This window comes from Phragmites australis, chromosome 16 (assembly GCF_958298935.1).
Source record: "Phragmites australis chromosome 16, lpPhrAust1.1, whole genome shotgun sequence".
In the NCBI taxonomy this organism is placed as follows: Eukaryota; Viridiplantae; Streptophyta; class Magnoliopsida; order Poales; family Poaceae; genus Phragmites; species Phragmites australis.
Genome location: NC_084936.1, coordinates 28,976,894 through 28,991,537, shown reverse-complemented (window position 1 = coordinate 28,991,537; position 14,644 = coordinate 28,976,894). Strand labels below are relative to the sequence as shown.

At 39.7% G+C, this 14,644-nt stretch overlaps 2 protein-coding genes across 2 annotated transcripts; both read right to left on the bottom strand.

The window, feature by feature from the left end:
• Positions 1-866: 866 nt before the first annotated feature.
• Positions 867-3,318, bottom strand: LOC133896072 (E3 ubiquitin ligase BIG BROTHER-related-like). The gene is made up of 7 exons (XM_062336581.1): positions 2,914-3,318; positions 2,561-2,825; positions 2,397-2,473; positions 1,814-1,855; positions 1,582-1,703; positions 1,387-1,495; positions 867-1,209 (listed from the first exon to the last, which is right to left on the bottom strand). Exons 1-7 carry the CDS (start codon positions 3,115-3,117, stop codon positions 1,159-1,161), a joined length of 870 nt encoding a protein of 289 aa, XP_062192565.1. The 5' UTR covers positions 3,118-3,318; the 3' UTR covers positions 867-1,158.
• A 1,940-nt stretch (positions 3,319-5,258) lies between these two features.
• LOC133895836 (uncharacterized) lies at positions 5,259-9,005 on the bottom strand. Its single transcript, XM_062336356.1, has 6 exons — positions 8,604-9,005; positions 7,239-7,438; positions 6,757-6,897; positions 6,592-6,672; positions 5,782-5,906; positions 5,259-5,695 (listed from the first exon to the last, which is right to left on the bottom strand). Exons 1-6 carry the CDS (start codon positions 8,824-8,826, stop codon positions 5,647-5,649), a joined length of 819 nt encoding a protein of 272 aa, XP_062192340.1. The 5' UTR covers positions 8,827-9,005; the 3' UTR covers positions 5,259-5,646.
• Positions 9,006-14,644: the final 5,639 nt, after the last annotated feature.

The following is a 14,644-nucleotide window of genomic DNA, read 5'->3' as shown; positions in this document are numbered from 1 at the left end:
ATTACTAAGTAACCATAAAATGCTCACGGAAAGAAAAAAAACTGCAAATCAGAACCAGCGTAAATTGATCAATTGCACCATAATCCTCTCTTTGAAAAAACTGATGCCATCTAGATAGCCAAACAATTTTCAAAAGTAATTCTAATTCAATAGAAAAACGTTTCTAGAAAAATCTAGTACCAAAAAAATATTACAATGGGTAATACGACATTTCATTCAGCCTTTTTTCTTTAGAGTACATTTTAGAGATGTACCACTCACGCCACCACTCGTGTGCATCTACACACTACAATTAGATACAGACACATACTTTTCCATTAAACACGCTATAAATAGTTAAGACATATTACTAAATTGTTGCCAAGCCCACTGGTAACGCTGAAAACAGAGACTAGTTTGGAATCGGATCATCTGACTTGAAGAAGGGAAGTCACCGGTGAAAGATATTCTAGGTGTGACTTTAATGCTGCGATTTTACTGTAGAAAATGCGCCTATGAAAATACTGTAGCAATTGTACTATATTGCGGTACTGTATCAGAACTATAGTAATCAATCTTGTAAAGTCATAGGTACTGTTCACCGTGGCTTGTACTCAAACAGAGCACATCCATGCCCAGCCGCTGCCCTATCAGAACATGAGCCCCATTGGAGTACTTAGAATACAGTACACTGAGCATCCATCGGAAACCGGCACCAGCATTTTCAGGCTGCATATGGTATCCAAGAGATACTACCAGTATAGCACTGTTCTTTTGACTCATGGATCTCTGACCAGGTCAACGGTGATCCCACTTACGAGTTACTGCCAAAGTTAATGGATGGCAACTCATGACATCATGGAACAAAAATGCCACAACAACGCGAATAAAGCGACAAAGATTTAAAGAATGACTATTGACTATCAATATGATTGTTATTTTACATCTACAAATAACGAATCATGAGCATCTAATCGAATGCATAAATAACCAGCGGCATGGTCATGAAAGCCAGCAGGTGTGGAGGGCTCAGCCTGTTGGAGTTGAACTGAAGAAAACAGGGACACAAACTCAGGGGCTTTTCCCTTGTTTCTCTCCACAGTTCAACAGTTGACGCTGCTTTCATTTCACCAATAGAAGATAAATATCAAGCTGCCGCTATTTCTTCCAATTCAAAAGTCATGCCTGCTTGTTCACAGTGGAAATTTCAGAGCTGCACATCGGGCATACCTGCAACACAGTCAACGGTATATGTCACCTTCATGCAGTTCAGATCTTTGTTTGATATTTAAATTGTGTATTCTCAATAACGCTGTTCTGATTATTTTTAGCAACGAAATACCAAACACCCCCTCAACATCATATTTGGTGGGGGACTCAGAAGGTATGTGGTGATGGTGGTTATACCTTGTTTAATTGCAGCCACTGGTTTATGCACTCAGAATGGTATGAATGTTTGCAAGGAAGTGCAACCAATGATTCACCTTCGTCAAACTCCACACGACAAATAACACATCTGCAAATTAATTTGATAGATCAGGATATCACTCTGCATACAGATCATTTTTTGGGATATAAGGCAAAATAAAATGGTGTTCATACTGTTCCATGTTGCCATCTTGCTTGTCTTGTGCCTGGTAAGTTACTGAAGGTAATGAAGCAATAGCATCGGCAGATAGGCCTTTGCTTTCCGTACCAACAACTTCACCCAATGCAACTAGCTCCTGAGATCACCACAACCATGAATGTTTAACAGTGCATCTTGAAGCTCCACACACAGGAGAGATATGCAAAGAACATCCCATTCTTTTTTAGAAAAAAAACGATAACTTACCTCATAAGAGTATTCATCTGGGTCAACATCTTCCCATGCACCCTAAAGTTTGAAGTAACAAGAATATCTAAAATGTCAGATACTAGCTTCATTCCCAGGAGATTTTCAATGAATATTCCAAGAAACTAAGGACCGTTTCCAAATAGAAGAAATGGCATTGTATATGCAATTTCCGATGTAAGCAGCTATATGCTTATTTCTCAACAGCCAACTCACCAAGAGGAACATGGAAATTGGACTCCCAACTCTACTGTGTTTAGCCAATTCCAGTGTTGCAGTAAACTTCTACTTTTTACCGATAAGCAGCACAGATTCTGACTACCAACTCAAGAATATGATGTAGGAGGACATAACATTACCATATTGATTCTAGAGCACTGAGAAATGATATGATTGAAAAGTTTCATTATCCACGATGGGTACCGGGGAAACAAACTAGTGCCTGTGTTTTGCATTACTGACAATAAGCTTATCATTCTCTTTATAAAACCGTCCAAAAGTACATAATCCAATTCAGCCAGTTCATAATTGTCCGAGCATGCTTATAACCATCGAATTATGGAGTCAATAGAAGGAAATTCACCTGTTGATCCCCATCTTCCTCCTCCTCCTCCTCCTCCTCCTCCTCCTCATCATCATCATCCTGCTCCATCGCTTGCCCTGGTAAACAACGGCAGACTAAGCAACATACCAAGAGGGAGGAAACACAAAGGTGACTGAATTTTGAAATCAGTTTTGTGCACTCACAGTCACCAATCCCGGCGAGCCCCATGAGGCGGCCGGCGACCTCGCGTTCCTCGGCGTCCTGCAGGGCGCGCGCGTACGCCTCGTCGTCCTCGTACCGCGCGGGGTCCAGGTCCAGGTCCGCCTCGGCCCCCTCCTCGTCCTCGTCGAGCGCCTCCTCCTCGTCCTCGTAGTCGCTCCCCTCCTCCTCGTCGTAGTCATAGCTCCCGGCGTCTGAGATCGCGTAGTCGCCGCCGCCGCGTCCGCTCAGCATCATGTACGCCCTCTCCTGCGCCACAACCCCAGAAAACGCACGACGAATCAGCCGCAAGCCCCGTAGGTGCAGAGCGCAGCCCGGCGGGATGTCGAGGACTTGCCTGCTCCTGGAGGACGCGGGCGAGGGCAAGGTCGGCCTCCTCCTGGCCCAGGCTCGTGAACGGCCGCCTCCCCACCGCCGCCGCCGCCGCCGCGGGCGAGGCGCCGTCGTCTCCTCCTGCGCCGGCGGCGCGAGGGTTGGGGCTAGCGTTCTGGTCGGCGCTGGTCTTCTCGCCGCCGCTGCTCCCTTTGGAGGCGCCGTCCATCGTGTTGAGCTTGAGCACGGAGGGATTCGAGAGAAGCGGAGAAGGGAGAGGGAGGGAGGGAGGAAGGCGGCGGCGTGCGCTGGATGGCGTTGTGAAGGCGAGCAAACAAGCAACGGAGGCGGCGGCGTGCGGGCGTTGTAGCCGATGGGGTTCCAATTTAAACGAGGGATCGGCTTGGTTTTTTTTTTAGGGGGATCGGCTTGGTTTTGGAGGTCATGGTTAAAGGGAACACGAAAATTCGACAAGGCACGTGGATGCGGATCCGAAACTCCTGATTTCATGCAGTAAACTGTGAGTAATGCTATAACATCATAGCGTCAAACACTATGCTAATTTTATGTAGCACTGCTGTATTACTAAATTTGGTCCACCCATTTCCAATTCAACTGCTCATAGTAAAGTAAAGTCAGATGGTTTTCGCCCCGCTGATGCATGATTTTTCAAAGTATTCGTTTGTGTTGAGATTCGTGTTGCAAAATTATGAGATAGGAGAAAGAATTATTGAATTGATGAATATTAGATAAAAGGAATAGACTATTAAAATTAGCTAGGTGCAGGTAAAAGCATTCAGAGTTGCATTTTCCAAACCACAGGGTTGACCTGATTTGCAAAGCAGAAATTCCGTAGGGACTTTGCACAAAAATCACACGACTTTCGTAGCATTTTGATATTTTGACTACTTCCTGGAGTTCTATTGTGCAGCTTTTAGATTTGTGCACGTAAGAAGGCGAAGTCCGAAAAAAATGTTACTACTACATTGCAAGATGATTAGTGCGGCCAAAGAGTCATCAAGAGAAGGTGTTTAGCACGACAAGATAAAACTCGCCAAGGTTGGGGAATAGCGCACGGAACGGAAGACAAGTTTGGAACTTGTGGCCGGCGACTTGTAACTTGCTGGCCGAGTTAACAGCAGGCCGCGGGCTCACGGCAAATACGGCGTTGCCTCCATGGGCCAACTCGTTTCTTGCACGGGTGCACCATGGATATTCTTGAGGTGTTCCCAGGGGCTGGGTTGCTGACCTCTGCAAAATGCAAATGATATGCAGAGAACCTGATGCGCATGAAAAGTATGTTACGAAAAGAAGCAACCAGGTGCCGAGTTTTTTTATTTTTATATTTTTTAACATAAAAATTTATTTAAATATATTCCAGATAATTTTTTTTGTAAAAATAGGCGTATATCATCCTCTTATGAGACGTTATCACCCTCTTATGAGACGAGACCTTACCGCCATGAGAACGGTAAGCAGTCCTATCGACTCTTACCGCACTTTACAACCCTCTAAACAGTAACGTGAACAGTAATCCGAAGTTCAATTTTCCCTCCACCTTTTCTGTTCAAAACAGTGATATTCTGTTACTTAAAAATTCTAAAAAATTTTATACGTGTTACATAATCAATGTGCAACCTATTTTAATTGAATTCATCCAAAAATCCTGTGTAAAATTTAAACTAAAATTCTTAAAAAAAACTACTTTTATAACTTCTAGCAATTGTTAGGTCTCAAATAAATTTCTAAAAAATGTTAAAATTCACTAATATTCTTCTTATGTGATGTAATAATTTTTAAAATTAATTTTAGCACTAGGTTTATATATGTTTGAATTCAAATTAAGTTAAAAGAGGAATATCACATGAAATTATAAAAATACATATAAATAGTGCATTACAAAGAAATCCACTTTTTTACCATATAATCTAGGGTTGAAAATAATTTTAAAAATTATCACATCACATAAGAAAAATATTAGTGAATTTTACCAGATTTACTAACAATTGCTACATGTTATAAAAGTAACTTTTTTTTTGAGAATTTTAGTTTAAATGCTATACAGGATTTTTAGTGAATTCAATTAAAATAAGTTACACATGGATTAGGTAGCACGTAAACAAAAAGTTTAGAATTTTTAGAGCAACAGAACATCGCTATTTTTAACAGAGATATAAGGGGAAATTGAACTTCGAAGTACTGTTTACCGCATGTTACTGTTCAAACACTGGCAGCCGCGACGGTAGGTGCCAATTTTTACAATAAAAATAAAAAAACTCACCAGGTGCCCTCGTCGGCATGGTCCAAAAAGCACAGTGCCGTGGTGCCGGGCCGTGACCATGGGTAACCAGCACAGCACGGCCAACAATCTTCTGGGCCAAACAAATTGAGATTCTCATGCAGCTTCGCGCCCCGTCAGATGGGAACACGACATGCTTAACAGATACAACAGCCATTGAAATGGGGGAATCCCAGCTTGTTCTCTATTCTGGAAATGGGACACCTCAACCTGTAGAAGCTACGCCCTTCAAATCTAGCCTGGGTACATCGTCAGATGGACAAACTACGTTTCACGGTATTTGGTACAGTTTTCAACATAAACAGTTTACGACTGGGGAAAAAAAAAGAAAAAGAGCGAACAAGGCTCTGCTATCCACTTGAGAATGCAAAAGGCTGGGCACTGGAAGCATAATGACTGTTGCATTGTATGACGAGCAGAAAAGAAACCAACATTATGCTTTGTATCCTGCTGCAATTTTTACACCACCCCGGATGGAAGTCGCAGCACCAGTTGCCCACCAAAAACACTGCATGCGCCACCAGAAATCGCTCGTTAGTCAATGATCAAGGCTTTTGCCTAAGTGATAAGAAATGCTAGACCATATGTATGCACCTCTTCACATAGTAGTAGCAGAAATCTGCAAGGATGAATGTCTGAACTATTTCGGAGAGAAGCACCATCGAAGGCCACAGACCATAGCCCAGAGCAGTCAGCAAACGGCCGCGAGTATCCAAAACCTACAAACAGAGTAACCATCACTTACTGATCAGATGGACTAATTCAGAAAAAAACATTGGACTTTGCAAAACACGAAGTCAAACTTTCTTTCTTTTGAAACCTCAAGGGTACGGAGGATATTTCTTTCATGCTGTTACACATGAACACACATGTTCCCTAGTCAACCTTAAACTGGAGATACTGTACAGATGTATTCATAAGGCATACAGTCAACCCAAGGTTGTTCTTAAAACATAACGTGGTTATGTGACGAGTCAAGAAGGACCCAAAAACCAATAGAAAAAGGTGACAGGTTTCATCTGAAAATGAAGATACTGAGACATACACCATGGAATAAGTAGAACAGAGTATTTTCCAGCAAATTTTGCATCAAGCATGAGCACAGATCATGGTGATAACAAGGAAAATGCATCAAAACTAAAAAAAACCTTGGTTGTTGCATTAATCCCTGTACTCAATGCTATAAGGAAATGTACTGCTTGTTCTGTTTCCCTAGTGTTTTGTTTTTTCAGCCTGGGGTATCTTAGGAGTCCGGACCTTTTGTCTGATTGTTTCATACTGTAACTGATGGGAAAGCATCTGTCTCTACTGACCAGATGGCCAGCTGACTCTTCGTTCTAGAAAAGGAAGAAACTGGCAATGTACTTCTTTAAAAAAAAAAAAGACAGAAAGAAAGAAAAGAACCTGAAGGACCCAGTGTGCACAGTTAAGAAACCTTGCAACACCCAGTGCAAACACATAATGAGCTGTGAACGGCTCAACAATCTGCAAAAGGCATAGAATGCCAAAGTCAGATAAATACAGCAATTGGATATGCATTCAAGGGCCCATGTATGTTTAAAGATTCACCTTGGTATTTTGCATCAAGTGCAACTGGGGCAGCACTGAAACAGCTTCCAAATAAACACAGAAGGCCCAGCAGATTCTGTTCACTATGTTGTGCGATGTTGAAGGATGAACAAGTAGCGCTAGAGCGGCACAAGGCAACACCTGGAAAGGAAGTCCAGTAAGATAGCATGTGTGGCAATACGAGGTGGGCTAACAAGACAAATGATGAACAAGCAAAAATAGCAAACAGCATAGGTACAATTCCTTAGCCAAGGCCAATTCTTTCTACAAGTGATGTCATCATTGTAGTGATAGTGACTATGTGGTCCAAAGTGCGTCAAGCAGCACAATGTGAAACAAAAAACATAGAGATTTTGAAAATACAGCTTCAAGATTCATATTCACAAGAGAGGTGATACAAAAAAGAATACATTATAACGTGTTTATGTTGAATAGCCTAAATGTTCATAGCTTTGCAGTCAAGAAGCTAATATTGTTCTTACCACATAGTACAATGCAAAGTTGTCTTTGTCCAGCATATACGTTGACCTCAGTTTGAACCGAATCATGTAAATAACAAAAAGAGTAGCCGCTAGTGTAGCTGTATCCAGAATTGTATGGATGTCATACTCCATAACAAAGCTGCAGTACAACCTAACAGCCAGAAATAATGCTGTCAGATCCTGAGACTTGAGTGACAGTCCTGAAAATATTAAGAAAGAGAGAAAAAAGTTGGGACAAATTAGACCATGGGTATAAAAATAAACATCATGAATCATGAAAAAGATAGAAAACGAAGAAAAATTGGCAAACTTGTCTTAGAATCATAATTTTCAACATGCAATGATATGCCAGTCTAGTGCCTCTTAATATAACAGATTAAGTCATTTGTCTACAGTTAAATGTCAGAAATCGTATAGGACAGATTTTTTGACCATCCGCATATTGTTACGGTGGGGTGACCATAATACACACAAGTTTCTTGAATTATAATATTGAAATAATAAAAAAAATGATGATGCTGTGTATGAACCAAGTCATTAATATTTTTTATTGCCTATTCTTTTACTATCAGAATGTCGACATCTACATCCCTCCACAAATCCTTGATTTTGCGTTAACAAAGCATTTAGCCACATAATCTTTTGAAAAGTGAATCAGGAAAGATGCTGAAAATAACAATTCCATTAATGGGACAGGTGTTCTAGTAGGGATTGAACAAAACTTAAACTACCAATTGTCAGGTCATACAAATCCAGGAATACTACCATATTTCTACAACCGGAACAAAGTGTAAATTAACTGAAACTCTAAAGAGATGCAACGAGAGCAACTTTAAGAAAGGCATTGAAATTGAAAAGGCGCAAACTTTTATCCTACCTTTGGGCTCACCCAGGGATATCAACATAGAACAATTTGACTACCCCCCAAAAACAGTATGCACACATTAGCATCCCAGTTCCATTGCAATGTCCAACACAGCACAAGTTGCATGCAGTATTCAGTAGTAGCAAATCCCTCACTCGCGTGAAATCCAAACCGTCTGTCCATACATCCTGACCTAAAAAAAACACAAAATTATCTACCTCCTAGATCGAATCAGGCTGACAATCCGCACTAAATCCATCGTTTCACACCCACATGCAGGCAAAGCGATTCGCACCAAGTACGAGAATAAGCTTCTAGAAACGGAAGACCCAACCCAATGCTTCTCGAAACGGGTCTACCATAAACGCAAAGGAAAAAAAACCCCCGCATGACTTATAAAAATTCGGATCGAAACGCAGCGAGGCTGACGGATCGAGCGGATAGCAGCGCCGGGATGCAATACTGGGGTAAGAAGGGGGTGTGGCGGAACCGGAGCGAACCAGCGCAGGTCTTCTCCTTGGTGAGCTTGTAGATGAGCACGGCGATCCCGAGCGCGTGCGCGGCCTCGGAGGCGACGAAGAGGTTGTCGTGGTCGTGGACGATGAAGCGGATGAAGACGAGCGCGGCCATGCCGGCGACGACGGCGAGGAAGGCCTTGACCTTGGGCGGCTGCCGCCGCACCCACGCCAGCACCGCCCCCATCGGCCTTCGCGACGCCCTCATCTCCCTGCTCCCGCCGCCGATCGGTGAAGGCGAGCTCTGGCTCCGCGCGCGCCCTTGGTTCCGGCTCGTGCGCGGCGTGAGTCGAGTTGGGGGAGGAGACGAGCGAGCGAGAGAGAGAGGGAGGGAGGGTTGGAGTTAAAGACGGAACGGGTCGAGTTGGTGCAGCTGTTTTGTTTCGTGGCATGGATGGACATTTTTGTAATCTCTTTCTTAAAAAGCATAATGATTGAACACGGTACCATCACAAATTCAAAACTACCGAGATATGAATATGTTACGAGAGTGTCGTTAAATAAATATATTAATTTTATAAAAGATTTGAAAAATAAGATGAAATTATCTATTAATTTTTTATTTATTTTTATTAGCACTAGTGGTTAACTGTTAAGAGACTAGAGAAATAAGATGAATGATAAAAATATAGTTATTTAAATTTTAAATTTTTTATTAAATATGAGAGGAATAAGAAAAAAAGATAGCACGAGAACTAATTCGTATTTATATACTAAATTTTTTATTTATTTTTTCAAATATAAACAAGTATTTTATTTTATTAGGTCAATGGACTTGGAGTAAGACTATGTTATGGATCAACTTCCTCTTAGAAAAAATGGCTTTGGGTAAAGTGCGTGCCCGTTTCTCGGTGCGTGTCAGATTACGATCCACAATTAAAAATAGGCACTCCAATTATCACCACCTAAATAATCGCAGAAACCCTAAAAAAAAGTGCACCAAAAAAATAGTTGCTTCGACTAGTCCAACCGGTGGACATTAGCTCAGCTGCTGACAGAGGTTGCTGGATCCGATTCTTCTTGTTCAGACACGTCGTGGAAAGTTTGGGGGGGCAGGCAGACGGATCACAGTGCGGCGTGCGTGGCGATGGGACCGGAGTAGGGCATCTAAACGGCCACCGGTGTTTGACCCGACACGAATTGTTAATGCGCCTCGTGGAGCCCGAGCACTCCAACGGCGACGACGGCGACGACGACTTGCACGGCGCAGGAAAAGGCACGGTCCACGCGGCCGTCTCGGCGCACCGCGCACGGCACGGTGTGGAATCCCCTCCCGCCGCCGTGCGGTGCGGTTTCATCCCAAAAGCACGTAGCGCACGGCGGAATGTAAACCCGAGGGTTCGAACTCTAGACTGGTGGGTGAGACGTGTCCTTGCGTGTTATCGGTGAGTACGTGTTCGTTTATAGGAGAGAAGATTTTTATTTTCGAATTTTGTATAAATATGTATTCTTTTCTTTTTGAAGGTTTACGGATCTTGTCGCCAGTTGGACATAGGCAAAATTATATATTATGTAATTTTTCATAATAATGAACCCACATTATTGCTAATTAAAAAATATATAAATAAAAAACGATGGAGAGACCAACATAAGTGCGGTGCGGGTGAACTTTTTTATTTTTCTATTTTTAAAATAGAAAATTACAATATATACGCATATGTTTTGAAAATTTGCAAATATAGTCTTGTCATCTGTTGGAAACAACAGGCACAAGTTTAAAAATAAAAATATCATGTTGCAATGTTTTAAAATTCAAAACACTATTTATGTGGCACAGATAATGCTATCATCTCGTCAAAAAAATTCAACTTAAACAATTACTTGTACAATGAGAAAACAAAAAGATAGATTTTAGGAATTTATCTTTTTATTTCTAATTGTACAAATCATATTGTTGTCAGCATTTTTATCATTGTACAAATCTTATTTTTGTGTAAAAATTTTAAACAGACGACACAAACACATGCAACATCTAAAACCCTAACCCTACACACTAACTTGTCACCCAATCAAAGGGCAACGACAACTTGTCACCCATTGGAAGCACGCCACGTCAATCCAACGACAGCCTGCCACGCCAAGTTTACATGTTGCCCGTCGAAAGGGCGACAGGTTCCAGCGAGCAACAAAAGTATATTCTTGCTATTTTTTTTCAAACAAATGACTATTTTTCTAAAATTTAAAAAATGTTAATATAAAAATGAAAAATGGGGCCAGTCTCACATTAGGCTAGATGCGATCCATCGTTTGGATGGGCTAACCCAGGCCTGGTGCTGCGGGCGGGCTTAGCTTTTGCCTCCACTCCTCTTCCGGGATGGGCTGAAATTTCACAAGCCACAAGTATCCATCTCTGATTTACAATTGCGCCGACATTTCTCAAAAAATTGCATCGCTCGTTGTAAGGGCGAGTGTCGCTTTTTTTGACATTTTTAAAAAAAATAAAGATGTCGTATTTTCAATAATCATTAGGTTAAAAAATAAAAGAAACATTGTGTTTTATTACTCTTAAATTTAAAATACTATTAAAATAACCATGAAAAAATCTGAAAAAATATATTACAAAGGATACTATAATCTATCTTAAAAAATTCAACTCAAAAAATTACTTTCACGATGAGAAATAAAAATAAGATCAATTTTATTGTACTGATCATATTTTTGTCTAAACTTTTAAGTTAGATCATAATATCCTTTTTGTCTAAACTTTTAAGTTAGATCATAATATCCTTTTAAAAATTACAATATATACGCATCTATTTTGAAAATTTGCAAATATAGTCTTGTCGTCTGTTGGAAACAACATGCACAAGTTTAAAAATAAAAAATATTACGTTACAATGTCTTAAAATTCAAAACACTATTGAAATTATCATAAAAAAGTCTGAATACATTATGTGAGACAGATGATGCTATCATCTAGTCTAAAAAAATTCAACTTAAACAATTACTTGTGCAATGAGAAAAAAAGGATAAATTTTAGAAATTTATCTTTTTATTTCTAATTGTACAAATCATATTTTTTGTCTACATTTTTTTATCATTGTATAAATCATATTTTTATCTAAAAATTTTAAAACAGACGATACAAACCTATGCAACATCCAAAACCCTAATCCTACACACTAACTTGTCACCCAATTAAAGGGCAACAACAACTTGTCCCCCATTGGAAGTACACCATGTCAATCCAACAACAGCCTGGCACGCCAAGTCTACATGTTGCCCGTCGAAAGGGCGACATGTTCCAGCGAGTGACAGAAGTATATTCTTGCTATTTTTTCAAACAAATGCCTATTTTTCTAAAATTAAAAAATGGTAATATAAAAATAAAAATAAAAAATGGGGCCAGTCTCACATTGGGCTAGATGCGATCCATCGGTTGTGGATGGGCTAACCCAGGCCTGGTGCTGCGGGCGGGCTCAGCTTTTGCCTCCACTCCTCTTCCGGTATGGGCTGAAATTTCACAAGGCCCAAGTATCCATCTCTGATTTACAATTGCGCCGACATTTCACAATAAATTGCATCGCTCGTTGTAAGGGGCTAAGGGCGAGTGTCGCTTTTTGACGCTTTAAAAAAAAATAAAGATGTCGTCTTTCAATGTCGGTAGGTTAGGAAATAAAAGAAACATTATGTTTCATTTCTTTAAAATTTTAAATATTATTAAAATAGCCATGAAAAATTCTAAAAGAAAATATGCTACAGATGATGCTATAATCTATCTTAAAAATCAACTCAAACAATTATTTTCACAATAAAAATAAAAAAGATAAATTTTATTGTATATTGTTTCTCATTGTACCGATCATATTTTTATCTGAATTTATTGAGCTAGAACGTAATATACTTTACAATATACATTGTTTTTAATTTTTTTCATAACTATTTTAATAATATTTTTAATTTTAAAGCAATAGAATGTATTGCTTTTTATTTTTTAATATCATTTATTGAAAGAGTGATATCTTTATTTTTTTTAAAGATGTCACTCGTTGCTATCAGATTTTCAACCAACGAACACCTAGTTTTATAATTTTTTATTTTCAAAATATCTACTACTATTTAAAAAGTAGCAAAATAGTCCTACACTAGTGATAAGTCACACTGTGAGGTAAAATGGGATGGAATAAGACCGTTCCTGTTTTTAGAATAAGATAATTTTTTTTTATTTGATTAGATGGATGAGATGAATCTTTTTTTATTAGAGGGATGAGGACGGATGAGGACAAGAATTATCAACTAATTATATCTTTTAATTTAAAATAATAATAATAATTAATAATACACCCATCAATATGCATTGACGTGTATTAATATTAGTCTTGCCATAGTCATTACTAATTAACAATAAAAATATGCTAATTAATCATAATCATACTTTAATAACTAATTAATTACCACTAATTAGCACATTAACCCTTACAAATTCTAATCTTATAGTAATACATACTAATAAGCAATACAAACATACTAATATCACTAATCATTTTATTAATAAGTATAATTAGCAAATGTGGATAGCTTTGTCCTACTAATTTAAAGGGATAGTTTTATCTAATATATTGAGAAAATATTCTTAAAAATAATGATCATACTACCTCTAAAAATAGGAATCACCCCCTTTCCATCTAACCATCCCCTAAAATAAACACACTCATAATGAGTCCTAGTTTTTTGTTTTTTAAATACTTTTTCAGTGAAGTTTTTATGGCTAGCGTTATAACATACCAACACTTAACTGGTAAAAATAATAATTTTTTTTTGTCGCCATCGCAGGGAGAGGCGTCGGTAGAGTCGTCCGGCCGGGCCGCCCCATCCACTCCCCTGTGCCCGGCCGTGCAGGGTGGGGAATGAATGGTACGAGGTCCCCGTCGCCGCCGCCGCCTCGACGGTTCCCTCCCGCCCTGCGCCCTGTCCTCACCAACTCACCGTGAGTCCCTCCACAGATTCTGCTACTCTTTGCTCGCTTTATTCACGGCCACACGTTGCGATTTCTAGCCCAGATTTTTCTCGTCCTTGCAATCTTGGTGGCCGAGACCTGATTTCCTGTCTAGCTGCACGAACGCACGATCATTTCGACTTCGCTTTTTTATTTTTCATGGCAAAAGGGTTTTTTTTTCATCTTCCTTGTACTTTGAGATATACAATATTTTGCTCATGTTGATTTAATGTCGCTGCAATGTGTAATTACTATATGAGAACGCCTACTTAAATGGTGCGGAGCCCTCTTTTTCCTGGTGCTGTTGTAAAACAACGATCCTTCATTGTTTTCTGCCACAAAAGAATTGCAGAACGAGTTTGTCTGGAACAACATGCTCAAAGTCGTAGCATTTGGTGACAGAGAGTGATCAAGTAGGTACTTAGACACTGTGATCCGTTTGGTGGTACTGTTGATTCTTGGAACACCAGTACTAGTGTGCCCATATATATAATTTAGCATGTGCAGCATTCTGGCTTGAGACTGAATCGAGGTCTACAATACCTGTCTCGGGTCATATTCCAGAAAACGCAAATGAATGCATGAGAGGAACATTCCAACTCAAATATTGCAACGGGATGTTTTTTAGGGAAAATTGATGTTTTTGTGGGTATCAATTCGTCATGCAGATGTCATTACAGCATGCTACATTGAATTCTTCAAATGGAATGCCCTACTTGCTAATTATCTGCCAAATAGAGTAACCAATATTGGGTGACTTAGCGGGTCAGGTAAGATACTTTAACTAGAAACTTTTTAAAATTGATTTCTCTCTGAAGAGACAGGTAAACTATTTCCTAAAAGCCTGGTCATTTTTTCAACCTTTTCAGAAAGTCCTTGTGCTAAAGCTAGTGGGATGTAGTACTGAGGACGCCTTAATTCAAAATTATGTGGCTAGGACCTAGGAGATCAAGATTCAAGGCCTAAAAATGTAGATTCCCTCCCCTTAATCAAGTGTTGTCTGCTGTCAATCTACATCAGTTACACGGTTTCTTAGCTGGAAGGTTGCTAATCCAGGTTGTTATTAAGTGAATTTAGACTGATGGAATGC

What these genes read in the sequence shown, in the direction of transcription:
- LOC133895836 (XM_062336356.1), bottom strand. Translation starts at nt 8,826, where the DNA reads ATGAGGGCGTCGCGAAGGCCGATGGGGGCGGTGCTGGCGTGGGTGCGG. An exon ending in GTGCACACTGGGTCCTTCAG is followed by an intron (nt 5,907 to 6,591) that starts GTTCTTTTCTTT and finishes CTCTGTTTGTAG; the next exon opens with GTTTTGGATACTCGCGGCCG. An exon ending in TGCTACTACTATGTGAAGAG is followed by an intron (nt 5,696 to 5,781) that starts GTGCATACATAT and finishes TGGCGCATGCAG; the next exon opens with TGTTTTTGGTGGGCAACTGG.
- LOC133896072 (XM_062336581.1), bottom strand. Translation starts at nt 3,117, where the DNA reads ATGGACGGCGCCTCCAAAGGGAGCAGCGGCGGCGAGAAGACCAGCGCC. An exon ending in CAGATGAATACTCTTATGAG is followed by an intron (nt 1,704 to 1,813) that starts GTAAGTTATCGT and finishes TGGTGATCTCAG; the next exon opens with GAGCTAGTTGCATTGGGTGA. An exon ending in AGTGGCTGCAATTAAACAAG is followed by an intron (nt 1,210 to 1,386) that starts GTATAACCACCA and finishes ACTGTGTTGCAG; the next exon opens with GTATGCCCGATGTGCAGCTC.